At 42.3% G+C, this 14,068-nt stretch overlaps 1 protein-coding gene across 4 annotated transcripts in view; it reads left to right on the top strand.

Annotated features, from left to right (window-relative positions):
• CCDC146 (coiled-coil domain containing 146) overlaps positions 1-14,068 on the top strand; it is a 180,058-nt gene that overhangs the window by 144,659 nt on the left and 21,331 nt on the right. For all 4 annotated transcript variants that reach the window (XM_088468824.1, XM_088468826.1, XM_088468823.1 and 1 more), the window contains 3 exons: positions 4,491-4,579; positions 4,818-4,982; positions 10,671-10,895. In XM_088468824.1, coding sequence (XP_088324950.1) covers positions 4,491-4,579; positions 4,818-4,982; positions 10,671-10,895 — 479 coding nt within the window. The remainder of the gene's footprint in view (positions 1-4,490; positions 4,580-4,817; positions 4,983-10,670; positions 10,896-14,068) is intronic.

Genomic DNA, 14,068 nt, shown 5'->3' with positions numbered 1-14,068 from the left:
CAGGGTCTGTCCGTGGACATTCCTCTGCGGTTGCCGCTACGACCGGACCTTCTGTCTCAAGGTCCTTGCCTTCACCCGGACCTGACTCGGCTGTCTTTGACGGCGTGGCTGTTGAGACGGCCATGCTGAGGTCCCGGGGGTTTTCCAGCTCTGTGGTGCGTACCATGTTGCGAGCTCGGAATCCGTCTTCCGCGAGGATATACCATCGCGTGTGGCATACGTTCTTCCAGTGGTGTCGACCGAGAGGTTATGCACCGCGGGAGTTTCGTCTGTCTCGGATTCTCGCCTTCCTGCAAGCGGGACTAGATCATGGGCTTCGCCTTGCTTCTTTGAAGGTACAGGTTTCGGCCCTATCTGTCTGGTTTCACCGTAGGATTGCTACAATCCCGGATGTGCGCACCTTTATGCAGGGTGTTCTCCGCATTCAGCCGCCCTTTGTTCCACCTGTGGCGCCTTGGGATTTGGCTGTGGTCCTGAGGGCTCTCCAAGGACCGCCGTTTGAACCACTGGGCTCAGTGGATCTTAAATGGCTAACAGCTAAGACTGTTTTCCTTCTGGCCATTGCTTCGGCCAGACGTGTTTCTGAGTTAGGGGCTCTTTCTTGTAGACCCCCTTTCTTGGTTTTTTATGGGAACAGGGCAGTGCTCCGCACTCGGCCCGAGTTTCTTCCCAAAGTTGTTTCCCAGTTTCATATTAACGAGGAAATAGTTGTTCCGGCCTTTAACTCACCGGGTCTTTCCGTGGGTGAGGCCTCTTTGGATGTTGTGCGGGCCTTAAGGACTTATGTTGACCGCACTTCTTTGTTTAGGAAGTCGGACGCTTTGTTTGTCCTCTTTGGCTTCCGTAAAAAGGGTTGGCCTGCTTCAAAGCAAACTTTGGCAGCCTGGATCCGTATGGCTATTTCTGAAGCTTATCTTCATGAAGGCCTACCGGTCCCTCCTTCTCTGAAGGCTCATTCCACTAGGTCTGTGGGTCCTTCGTGGGCAGCTCGACGTGGTGCCTCGGCAGTTCAGATCTGCAAGGCTGCTACGTGGTCTTCTGTCCATACCTTCGTGAGGTATTACAGGTTTGACACCTTCGCCTCTCAGGATGCTTCCTTCGGGCGGCGGATTCTCCTTTCTGCACAGGAGCGTCCCCACCCTTAAAGGATACTGCTTTGGGACATCCCCAAGGTATCCTGTGGATACCCTATGGACCCTGAAGTAGAAAATATGAGATATGGTAAGAACTTACCCTTGTTATCTCTATTTCTACGAAGTCCATAGGGTTCCACAGGACTCCCGCCCTGTCGCACCTGTGCTGCAGATGGGCTTTGCTCTGGTCACCGGTTTTCCGTCTCCCTCTGGTGAGAATGTGATTCTTGTATGTGTCCAGATCTTTGTTCTCTCTCTTCCTTCTCCTCCTCCGGCCTATGGCTTGGTAACTAACTGAGGTGCCTTGGCCCGGGGGCGGGGTATAGGAGGGGGACCTAGTGCATCCTGGGAGGCTGAAAGCTTAACTCTTTGGTGCCCTGCGACTGACGTCACACCTATACCCCAAGGTATCCTGTGGAACCCTATGGACTTCGTAGAAATAGAGATAACAAGGGTAAGTTCTTACCATATCTCATATTTTCTCCTTCTGAGTCTCACACCTGAGATTTCACAGCAACCAATTAGTGGCAATCATTCCAGGGCCTCAGACGCTATATGACGATTTACCTGTCTCATTCTAACCATCATGTTATAGCATACTTGCCAACTCTCTCTGATTGTCAGGGAGAATTCCTGAAATAGTAGAAATCTTCCTGAAGAGTCTAGCAATCTCCCTAATTGCACTTTACCTCCATTATGTAGCTATTATATACACGTGGAAATAAATAAATCAGAATTATATACATTGGTTATAAGTAGGGATGTGCAGGCTCGGATAGGTTCGAGTTTGCACGTGGAGTTCGGATTTTTCCCTCCAAAAAAACGGAACTCAGAACGAGGCAAAACGTCATCTTACATGGACGAACATCATCATTCCTGGACAAAAGACCAGGAATGATGATGTTCGTCCATGTAAGATGACGTTTTGCCTCGTTCTGAGTTCCGTTTTTTTGGAGGGAAAAATCCGAACTCCACGTGCAAACTCGAACCTATCCGAGCCTGCACATCCCTAGTTATAAGGCACTATAATCCCAATGACTACATATAAGGCTTCTTGTGGCCACATATGTGTAAAACACTATACATGTAGATTTTACTAACCCTCTTGGAGCTCATTTACATTTGAATGCAAGTGAATTTTATGACACGCCTCTCAGATGTAGCAGTACACGCCCACTTTACCACCGTGCTCATAGGTGCTGCTTTCACAATCTCTCTAAAAAGCTTTTGCAAAAGTAGGCAAGTATGTGTTATAGATCAGGAGACCAGCTGGGGTTAAATATGTGTAAGCTTTCCACCACTTACAAAGCGCTTACCGGATGGCCCTAGCGCTAATCAGTGGGAGTACCACATATAAAAATATATTATCCTAGAATCTCTTTTTCAAATATCTGCATGGGAATCAATAGTTTATTCTATGTATGAGAAGGACCAGGAACAGGGTTCTATGACAGTTTTATTACACCTCTACATGGGACTGATCATTAGCCAAAATATGCTAATCCTACAATCTGTAGGTTCCTCAGTGTTCCAGGAGTTTGAAGTGTGTTTGTGGTATAGCTCTGATGTAATTTAACTAATGAGTTATTTGCTGGTGATAAATTCTGGATAAATGTCCATGTGGGTGATTCTCTGTTACTGGTGAGCTATTACAGTTATTTTAATTAGACACAGTTTATGTCAGTGTGTGTGTGCTGAGTTGTACATTTTATTATAGACAGGAATGTAATGTGAGCATTATGTAATACTTTTCTTGGGAAATCTTAGTTTTTGGGAAGTTGCATCATATTGATTTGTTGGTAAGAAACTTTGATTGTTAAATATCAAAGGTTATGTAATTCCATAATGAAAAAGCAATCTTTCCTATGACTGTTCACGAAAACATAAGGAAATGAATTATTTTGTAGATAGAACCGAATTCATGTGCCCCTTTGTAATTCTTACTATGTCATACTTTCCTACTTTTGAAAAAGCTTTTCAGGGAGATTGCGAAAGCAACACCTATGTGTTAACGCGGCGTTACAGTGGACGTGTGCAATATCATTTACTTGCATCCAAATGTAAACTAGCCCCAAAGCAGTTAAGATCTATTTGTTAATGAAAACCCACTGATACTCTTCCTAAAATGCTTAGAGATCATTGTGCCTTATAACCAATGCAGGGAAATTACACTAATGATCCAATTTGAATGTATATATCTCAGCTTCAAAAAGAGGGTAAAATGCAATCAGGGAGATTGCTAGATTCTTCAGGGAGTCAGGGAGATTGCTACTATTTCAAGGAGGATTGGCAAGTATGCTAAAGGTGTCTGCGCAGGATGTGGTCAATATCCTGACCAATGGGATTCTGGCAGTCAGAATGCTATTGTCCCAAATATAATACATCTTGTGTGAGTCTATTAATGATTATGTAGCATTCCAATATAATGGGGTAATGCACTCTACTGTAAATTATAGTGATATTAGTCAGTGAGGAGTTCTATGGGGGGTGATCTATTTTGTCAACTTTCACCATGTCGACATTCATAATGTTTACAAAACTTTTCTGGTGGTCCAGGGGTACTTTTTTCAGGGGTATAGCGGCTCTAGTAGTGTCTTTCAGATCCAGCGGTGACATCATGACAACTTCCAGCTGATCATGCAGCGATTCCGATGGTTAGTAACACTCCTAACCCATAACCCTCCTCTCCCACAGCTTAACCCCAATCCTTCCCCATTGCCTAACCAGTGGCGTATCTATAATGGGTGCACCCTGAACCCATCTTCTTTAATAATTAACTCTCCAGAGTCCTGCATCGGCAGCACTGCACAGTTCACTGAGAAAATGGCGTTGCGGCCATTTTCGTGATGATTTGTGCATGCACAAAGTCTACTCCATATGTCGCTGGCTATACAGGAGGGGGGGGGAGGGGGGGGCAGCGGCGGATGGAGAATGCGCACACAAGCCTTCCTCTCAATACGCCCCTGTGCCTGACCCTAATCCTCCCACCCCATAGCCTTACTTTAACCCTTTCATCCCGCAACCTAACTCTCTGCTCCCTGCTGAATTTTGGCAAGGTTGACATCATATCTTTATTATTGTCAACATTTTTAATGTCGACATGGTGACTGCATTCCGTTCTGTGACTATCTAAAAGTAATAGGCTATAAGCAGTGCCTTTTTTTTATAGCGTTCACAAAAATATGAGCTGGCATCTGATATCTGTAATAATTTTCAGGTGGGTTTCATTATATTACACAATATTTCCTATTAAACACTAATTATTACCTCAGAATCCACTGTTCATACAAATAACATTTTCAGAAAATTATACATATATTTACTTCACATGTTTAATATATACTGTGTGGTAAACAGCAACGATATCGGCAAGTTCTACAGGAAATTAAAGGACGGGATCTTGCTATTGGAGAACATAAGAAGAAAATCCAGGAACTTCAGAAAAGGTAACATGATACCAATGCAGTTCTCTGTGTTATAATACAAGACAAAACGGTTTTTCTAATGAGGCGACTATTAACACCATTTTTAAAGACCTCACCCCCCACGTAGAATTAACCAGTATGCCTTCACATAGAGCCATACCTACTCCCATCTGTTGCACTAATTTCCTAAACTGCAGCTCAATTACATAACTGATGTTAAAACACCTGTTTAACCTCAATGTTTTGTTATCGGTTACAGACTAAAAGAATTTGCAAAGATGTATGACATTATCCGCAATGAAAGGAACAAGTGTGTCAGTCTCATTCAGATGGCTACACAACGAGCAGCAGAACTGCGCGAGAAACTAAAAATCTCTGGAAATGAGATGGACATTCTGAGAACCAATGTCTCAAGCAAAGAGAGGTCTGGGGGAAATAATAACACATATACAGATGGTGTACTAATTTGCTGAAAGTACCTGCGTATCAGAAATATCCTAAAATGTCTATTTTAGAGCATTCTGAAAGCAGTTTTTATATACGGGGGAAGTAAAGAGACCCTTTCACACAAGCACAACTTATGCAGAATGCAAAGAGCTTAGAATGTGGAAACAAGTATTTTTTTTTTATTTAAGCATCATGTATATATGGTAACTTTTATATATGGTAAAAAAATAGTTTGATTTCTTTGGTAAGATGTTATCTCCACATATCAAACCAAGATAGTACTTTCATTTATCAATGCTTTTGCATTCGCTCGCAAGGCAACCTTGGAAAGCATTGTGGGAAAATCATGGCAATGTCACTGGACCTAGTCTGTTTTTTTCGGTGACCATATGGTACTGCAGAAAGATCCAGATTGAGGTCCCCAGCCATTACCACTATTGATCCCAAGCTGCTTTTATATGTAGCTAAGAGGGTGCCTAGTAGTGTCATTTCTGTACTTATTCTTCTATTTACATATATCTACTGGAGTCAGAAGGAGAAGGCAGCACGCCACACATCTAAAGATTCTTTACAACCAGCCAATTAGTTAGCTGGTTGGAGTGAAAATCTGGTAATTTATGGCAGCAAATGACAGTCATCAGTTTGCTCTGGAAACGGGATTCTTACCAAAATCTCCAATTTTACTAAATAACATATGCTATTCTGAAATGTATTTTCTTTGATATTTTTATTTCATAGCACTGACACAATGTTTTTTTAATGTGAGTGTTTTAATGTACAAAAAAAAACATTTTAAAGAAAAAAAATCTAATACTCTGAGCAACGTTTTGCAGCAATAATGGTTTGAAGTCTTTTAAGGTGAGTATGTACCAGTTTTGATGCTTTTCAGGAGTAAATATGAAACATTCTTCCAGTTATACTGCTCCTTGTTCAGATTAGTTAGCACCCTGAATTTCAAACCATGCCATGGAAATGGCACAGTTGGATTAAAATATATCCCTGCTAGTCCCTGGGACATGTACAAGTAAGGTGGATAGAAGTAATCGACAAAGAGACATAAATTATGTGAAGTCAGAGGTAGCCCTGACTTTTATAACAAGAGGTTCAATAGCCAAAAAACATTTATAGAACTTTAATCTTTTCTTTGTTCTTGAGCAATTACAATGTATTTTGCCTTGCATTTGGGACTATTGAAAGATGAACTTTCACCCAAGCTACAGGTTTTTGTCAAACAATTTATTTTGGTACAATTTCACTATCTTTTTCTCCATCCATTCTTTATCCAATCCTTGCTACGGAGTTCCCAGAGGGTAGCTGCTACTGTGGGGAGCAGGGTGAATCACATAATCATGCTACTAAGAAGTAGGTGAGATGCGGGAGGGTGAGCTGCTCTCTTAGGATGTGAGCAGTGGAAAGCGGGGTACAAACTACACAGTGTGTACCCAGCATGACATTGCCGGCACCCTGCATGCGGTAAGAGCATAGACACTTGCGAGTCCAACGGGGGAGAGCTAAGTGTCGTGCTACATTCTGCAGCATGGCATCGTTAGCGACATCCACCATTGGGCCTGCAGTAGAACCGACTGGCAACGTCGCTAGCGACCCTCAGGAGTGCGCATATCAAGAGTACACACTGGATGATGTATCCGATATGTTGCTCCAATCCTCGGGATTGGACGACATATCGTCTACTGTGTACCCAGCTTTAAATTTGTGTCGCACGTAATTGATTAATCTATGGCCAAAAAGCTGTATCTTGGTTGCACTGTAAGAAAAGCTTTTTTTTGTCAGATGCGACCAAGTCACTCTCGTGCTTTTTGGCAAACTCCATAGTTGTTTTTACATGGTCCATTTTGAGTTTATTTTATGCCACAGTCCCATACAGTCCAGTGTGCTGTTGAGCTCTTTTGTATGAACTATTGAACTCTGTTGCCCTTTGAAAGCCATTGTTGGCCTCTCTGTGGCTTTCTCATAAGTGTCCTTTTTGTTTGCACAGAGAGTTTTGAGGGATGACCTTTAGTAGGCAGCGTCTTGGTAATTTCCATTCTTTCATCGGAATAATTATCCCAAACATACAGCCAAACTAACAGAGTGACCAGAACAAAAATGTGTATGGCCTACAAATCCCCAGTCAAGTCTTAATCACAAATGTATTCTTATTTTTAGGACTCCCAACACTTGCACTTCTCAGTTGCTGCGCTATTTCATGCTAAAAAGCAGTTCAACCCAATGCTTCAATAAGATCTCAACAAGCAGTATTAGTGCGTTATATGAAAGTGCTGATGACTGATTGTTGATTGCTACAGATTTTCTTGGACAAGCTGAACAACCACAGTCAATCAGCGGCCGCTAATTGTAGAGCGACTGCTGATTGGATCGCGGCTCCGGCTAATGACAGATGCCACGAGGGGTCTCCTGTTACTAGCCGGGTAGCGACGTATGTGGTAACACATGCATCGCTAAATGTCTGTTCTGGTCCGTAGTCTCGTTTTATTATTTTGCCAAGACCCCTGGATGCTACGGAGACCAGCACCAAGACTTAGGTGAGTATAGGATTTTTTTATTCACAGGTACATCCGTGGATTTCTACTTTGACAAAGGGACAGAACATCTGGCAGGAGGTAAGTCTGTGTGAGTGTGGTAGGTGTGCAATAAAAGTTTAACATATATGGTGTGCGAGTCCTGTGTTTCTTTTACAGTGGGGGTATGGGTGCCACCTGCCTGCTGGCACTTGTTTTCATTATTTCACCACTATTACCCCTGCACCCACCACCCAGGGGTGCAGGGAAGAGCCCAGGGCTTCAACTTAAGCCTGGGGTGCTTGGGAGAGGGAGGAATTCCTTTATTGGGGGGTCCCTACCTCCCCTGAGATCCCCGGCTTGGGCTGATAATGCTTTGGCTTGGGGGGGTGTAGCATTACACCCCAGCTGGAATAGAGTTTGGTGCTGGTTTTAAAACTAGGGGGAACCCTACACAATTTCCCCCCCTCCCCTTTTTTAAAAAAAAAAAAAAAAAAAAAACAGGACTGGCTCAGCAGCTTAGTGCTGGTTCCTAAAATATGCAGGAATGGCTGAAGTGCCCGGTGCTGGTTATGCTTTTTTGGGGGGACCCTACGTAATTTTTTTTTAAATTAACCCTTTAGTGTTTAGATGCAGAAACATACACAAATCACACAGATCTGTGTATGTTTCTGCCACACTTGCAGCTCATGGGGTGGTCTATTTGAAACTTCTTTTTAGGTCCGAGTTTGCTATAATTACACCCGTGATTGTAATCCCGATTCTTGGTAAATTTCCGAGTTCTATATTTTTCAGTAAAAGTACTTTCGAGTTTGGCAGATGGTGTATTTAATTGTGTTTGCAATCTCACCCAAGTTTTTCAGTGTAAATGGAGACAAATTTACAGAATAAACACTCAGGAGAGATTTTAGTTGAAAATATAGGCAAACCACACCCGAGAAGAGATTGCAATCTCGACCAAACCCGAATCTTCGTAAATTACTCCTAAGAATCTAAGGCACTATGGGATCCATTTATCAACAAGTTTAATTATACACAAATAGGGGAATTCAATATGGAGCGATAAGTCAGTTTTTTGCGTTAATATCGCACCTATGTCGTCATTATCGCAGGTTTTAGTTTTACACTGTATTCCGGCAACTGACAATTCCCACGTGGGCTGATTCACCCACGTGGGAACTGTCAGTTGCCGGAGCCAAATCAGCGGGCGCTCTACAGTCAGCGCTGCCGCTGATTGGCTGACGGGACTGCAATGCCCCGTGAAGTGCCATTAGCTGCCATTCGGGAGCTATCTGTATGTGTGACAACACACATACAGATAGATAGCTGTGTTGCGTGGCTCGGCTAAATGCATTTTTTTTTTTTTTTTTTTTTTTTAAATCCGATGGATTACTACGGAGACCAGCGCTGGATGTAGGTGAGTATGAAATCTTCCTGGCAGGGCCAAGTTGTAAGGATCTCTACTGGAGAAGGGGACAGAAACTTCTGGTATAGGTAAGTATGTGTGAATGGGTAGGTGTATGTAATAAACTTATACTGGGCATGGTGTGTGTGTTTTGTCTTTTTTTAACTATTTTACAGTGAAATTACAGGTGCCGCATGTCTGCTGGCACTTGTAGTTCCACAAGTGCAAAATGGCAGGCATGCTGGCACGTGTAGTTCCACTGTAAAGTACAATAGTGTTACATTATTTGGCCCCCCTATTACCCCCATACCCACCGCTCCAGGGGTATGGGGATGAGCCCCAGGCTTCAGCGTAAGCCTGTGGTGCTCGGGAGAGGGGGGACCCTTTTTTGGGGGGTCCCGAACTCCCCCGAGATCACCGGGTTGCGCTGACCGACTTGGGGTGTAATGCTTTGGACCTGGAGCCCCGGTGATTGGGTCTCCGGGCTATGGCATTACACCCCGGTCGGTTGGGTCTGGTGCTGGTCTTAAATATAGGGGGTACCCCACGTCGTTTTTGCCCCCTATATGTAAAATCAGCACTAGTCCCTGCAGCCTGGTGTTGGTTTCTAAAATACAGTGGAACCCTACACATTTTGTTCCCTGTATTTTTAGAAACCACCACTGGCTGGCTAGCCTGGGGCTGGTTTGGCTTCCGGGGGGGTGGGGGGGACCTTATGTCATTTTTTTTTTGTCATTTTTTACTAATTCTTTTTACAGGTTACCTAAAACAGGAATTTTCAGGAAATATTATAGGGACCCCCCCCTAAAGATGTCTACACATGGGGGATCACTATGGGTACCCCCATTTTTAACTACTGAAGGAAGTTGGGGTTTCTAATAGCCGCGGCAGGAAAAAACACCTTGCAAAGCTATTTAAAAACCCAACTTTCTTTTGCAGGCAAAAACGGGGTTACCCATAGTGATCCCCCATGTCTGGACATCTTTAGGGGGTCCCAGGCATATTTCTTCTGGGGATGAGAGCCTCGCGCCGGGACTTTAGCCGGATTTCTTCTGTTTTCTGCCCTTCGCGCCTGGAAAACAGTCTCGCGCCGGGAAGTTAGGACGGGGAATGCCCGTTATCGCGCCTAAACACCCTGTTTAAGTCGCAATAACGAGCCTTCCCCGACCTAACATCGCGATGAATTGAATAGCTCCGGGAGCTATCTCCGGAGCTATTTACATCGCGCTGAATAGAATCGTGCCCAAAGAGTTTTAAAACTCGGTCCATATGATAATGGTGCTCCAGCCAATCCTCTCCTAACTGTCATCTGTTTCAAAAATGACAGTTGGTAGCTGATGTGTATGATAAATGGTGCTCAGGCCAAAGTTTTAAAACTTGTTGCGTATGATGACATTTGTTGTAAATGGGCCCCTATATGATACCTGGGATGCACAAGCATCACCCTTCTGACCTGAACAACCTGGAAGCTTGGAAGGTTGAACCAAATGTGAAGATTTAACCTTAGGAAGCATAAAGAAGGGTTTTTTGTTTGTTTAAATTTCTTTATATTGAAAGTCAGTGTGCATATGCCAAGTAGATATTAAGTTCACATGAACAAAAAAAAGCTATTCTAAAGATGCGTATAATAAAGAATATATAGCACTAGTATAGCTTGGTTTTTGTTTTGTTTTTAAAGTTGCTAAAAGGGTTGATGTGTGTGTTCTAAAATCACCTTAAAGTGTTTTATTTTCTACCATAGACAGCTTCAAAAGGCCATGTTAAAGCAGAGCAACAACCATATGATCCGGGATAGCCTTCGGAAGGATGTGAGCAGAGTCAGCCTTTACCTGCAAGAAATGAAAGAAAAAAGAGAACAGCAGAAAATGGAAATCGGCAGACTGACCAATATGATTAATCAGACGGAGGAGGAGATGGTGGAGCTCCGCAGAAAGTATGAATCAGCTGTCAAGCACAGGAATGAGAGGTGAGTAAGCTCCAGCTCTGCATCTCATCATCCTGGGCACTGCTTAGGATTTACATATAGGTGTAACCATGTACCCACTAATACAGCTTCTGTGGAAATCACCAAATAGAATTATGTATATAAAGCACATAAGTACATTTATTTTCAAGCTCTGTTACTGTACAGTCAACTGCCAAAGGGTCTGATAGCAGGTATTGCAAGTCATTCTGGTTGTATTACTACTACTACTGTGGCATTTAATATCAAGAATGGCAGGCTTCAAATCATGGAATTGCGACTAATATTTGATTTTGTGTGTTCAGCAGTTAGATCTGGAAAAGCTACTTTGAGGAGTCAAAAATTTTAATTTTGTTAAACACATTACATTTAGATATTAAACTGCATATATTTTAATAAAAACTTTTGAGCAGTAGTGTACCTTGATCTAAATAGCCCTGTTCCTATACTACTTATATATAAACATTTCTGAGAGTAGCATCAGAATTGTTTTTCACTATGTGCCATTGTGTGAGGTACAGCCTGAAGTTGTGTACAACCTCTTTGCTCCCTTGCTTACTCTCTGTAGTGTCAGGCTTACTGGTTTCTGTAATTAAGTGCAGTAGACTGATGGCATAAGGGTGCCCCTGAGAAACCTCCCACATGGTGTGAGATTAAGGGGGAAATTCAATTAGACGCGAAAAGCCACAATTTTGAGATTGCAAATTTTTTTTTCGTGTATCATGCAATTCTATTCCCAAAAAACTTGCAAAAGGTTTTCACCATCTCAGAGCAAAATCCCTATTTTTGGCTAAAATGTAGGGAATTGGTCACCTCCCCTAATGAAAAAAAAAATAGCTTAATTTCCCCTAATAATGATATCATTTTTGGGGATAAAAATGTAAAAAGTGTTGGAAAATGGGTTTAAAGTACTGGGTCAGGTATTTTCTGGTGCTGTATGGATGGAACAGGTGTGTTTAGGATTGCAGGTGGCTGCAGCAGGTGGATTTTTAAATCTGCACTTTATAGACACAAAAATATACTAGCATCCATTTTAATGTACCCCCAATTTAACTACAGCAATTATTTTTTTTCCAAAAATATATGCATATTTACATAAGTGTTGAAAAATGATAAAAAGCAATAACAGCCATGTGACACAATTTAAGAACCCAAAATACTTTTATTAGGGCTACTAATACACTTCTATATTGATTTCCAATGTCAGGCTTTTTGCAAGGTACATGCTGATTTCCTATGTCAGTTAGGAAATCAGCATGTACCCCGTAAAAAGCCTAACTGACATAGGCTTTTTATGGGGTACAGGCTGAGTTCCTATGTCAGCTAGAAATCAGCATGTACCTTGTAAAAAGCCTGACATAGGAACTCAGCTAGAAATCAGCATGTACCTTGTAAAAAGCCTGACAATATAGCACCAAAACGTTAGGGTCGGATTCAATTAACTGCAATAAAACTAAGTCTAAAGTGAAGTCTCTCAGGGTTACAGTAACATGGTTATTTTTGCTCATACTCCCATTTGTATAGGGAAGATACTTGACATGATGCTGGGTACACACCTGAAAGCTATATCTGCAGATGGTGGTTGTTTATACACCCTGATCAACTGTCATTGGCATCTAAAGATATATCTGGTGTGAGGACATTGGCCAATTAATCTTTTACTCCGTACACACTGGCAGATCGTCTTTGTGAAATGTACCAACTCTTCCTGTAATTTACATAGTGGGCTAGCCTACTGAAGAGCACACCGGAAATTAAATAGGCCCTCTATTTTTCTGTTATCCTCTGCTGCTGTATCAGCATCTGTGTAATAGTACCTTGTGTCATAGGACAAATACAAATAAATACTATCCATGTTAGATATACTTGATGAAAAGATGATTATATGGGTAAGGGTTGTGGCTAAGATGGCGGCCATATTAGTGCAGCTCTACTTCACAATTTTTAAAATACATTTTTTTTTCCTTCCTCCTTCAAGCTGCAAATAATATAGTAAAACTGTAAAGTATAATTAGTGTATGTGCCTGGGCAACACCAGGAGAGAACAGTAGTAAATGCCCATGGGTTACATCCGGGAAGGGGCAGCCAGGCCAGCAGAAAGTGGGCGGTGCAGGGGGCATGTGGCACGATCGCATTATCAAGGCTCTGCCGCCGCTAGAAAACACTATATAGTGGGGGCAGGGCTACGATGACGTGATTCACCACGAATGGTGTCATTGTCCATAAATTTTAATTTTTTTTTGTACAATACATACCTTGAAGGAGTTTTCCAGAAGATGATTATTCAAAAAAGTTTAAAAATTTTGTGGCTTGAGTTGAAGACACTGAAGTAAAGAGATCAAGATTATGTAAATTTAATACGTTTAATGAATTGTTCTATAGAGTACTGAGCTCTCTCTATGTCCATCTCTCTCTCCCTAACCATCCATCTCTCTCCCTGTCAGTCTGTGTCTCTCCATCTCTCTCCTTCTGTGTCTCTATCTCTCGCCCTGTCCTTCTGTGTCTCCCTCTGTCTCTTTCTATAAATATATCTTTATATATCTATATAGATGTATAAAAATATCTGTTTTCATTGTCAAAAAATTTAAAAAAAAAAATACAAAATTGTACAATATGTACCTTGTAGGAGTTTTCCAGAAGGTCAATACATAAAAGGTTGGAAATGTTGTGGCTTGAGTGAAGGCATTGTTAATGTAAAGAAATCAGGATTAGTACAAATTATTAACTGTATTACATTTACATAAAGAGTACTACACACTGTCCCTCTCTCCCTGTCCATCCCTCTCTCTCACATACGCCCGGCGCTGCCTACTCCCCCTGGACACATACACCCAGTGCTCCCTACATCTCGATACCTCGCATTCTCTCAGCGCTGGTATCCGTGTGAGCTCGGCCTGAAGGATCTGCTACTCGTAGTAGAATGTGTTCCCAGGAGAAGCCCTGCTCTAATGCTACCACTATACTGGAGCCTCCACCAGGGCCTGCTGTGTATGCCTGCCGTGATCCCCAACCCCCACCAAAAAGAATTTCACACACCTGGCCCCCACAGCCAATTACACACATCTCCAGGTCCAGCAATAGAATCAAGTGTCCGTGTGGTAGCAATTGTCATAGAACAACATTGAGTAATTCCCTTTTTATTGTTGTGTTTATTCTCTCAACACTGGAATTATAGT

The sequence above is a fragment of the Taudactylus pleione genome, unplaced genomic scaffold (genome assembly GCF_031769625.1).
Source record: "Taudactylus pleione unplaced genomic scaffold, aTauple2 ptg000086l, whole genome shotgun sequence".
Lineage (NCBI taxonomy): Eukaryota > Metazoa > Chordata > Amphibia > Anura > Myobatrachidae > Taudactylus > Taudactylus pleione.
This window is presented reverse-complemented; position numbering and strand designations above follow the sequence as displayed.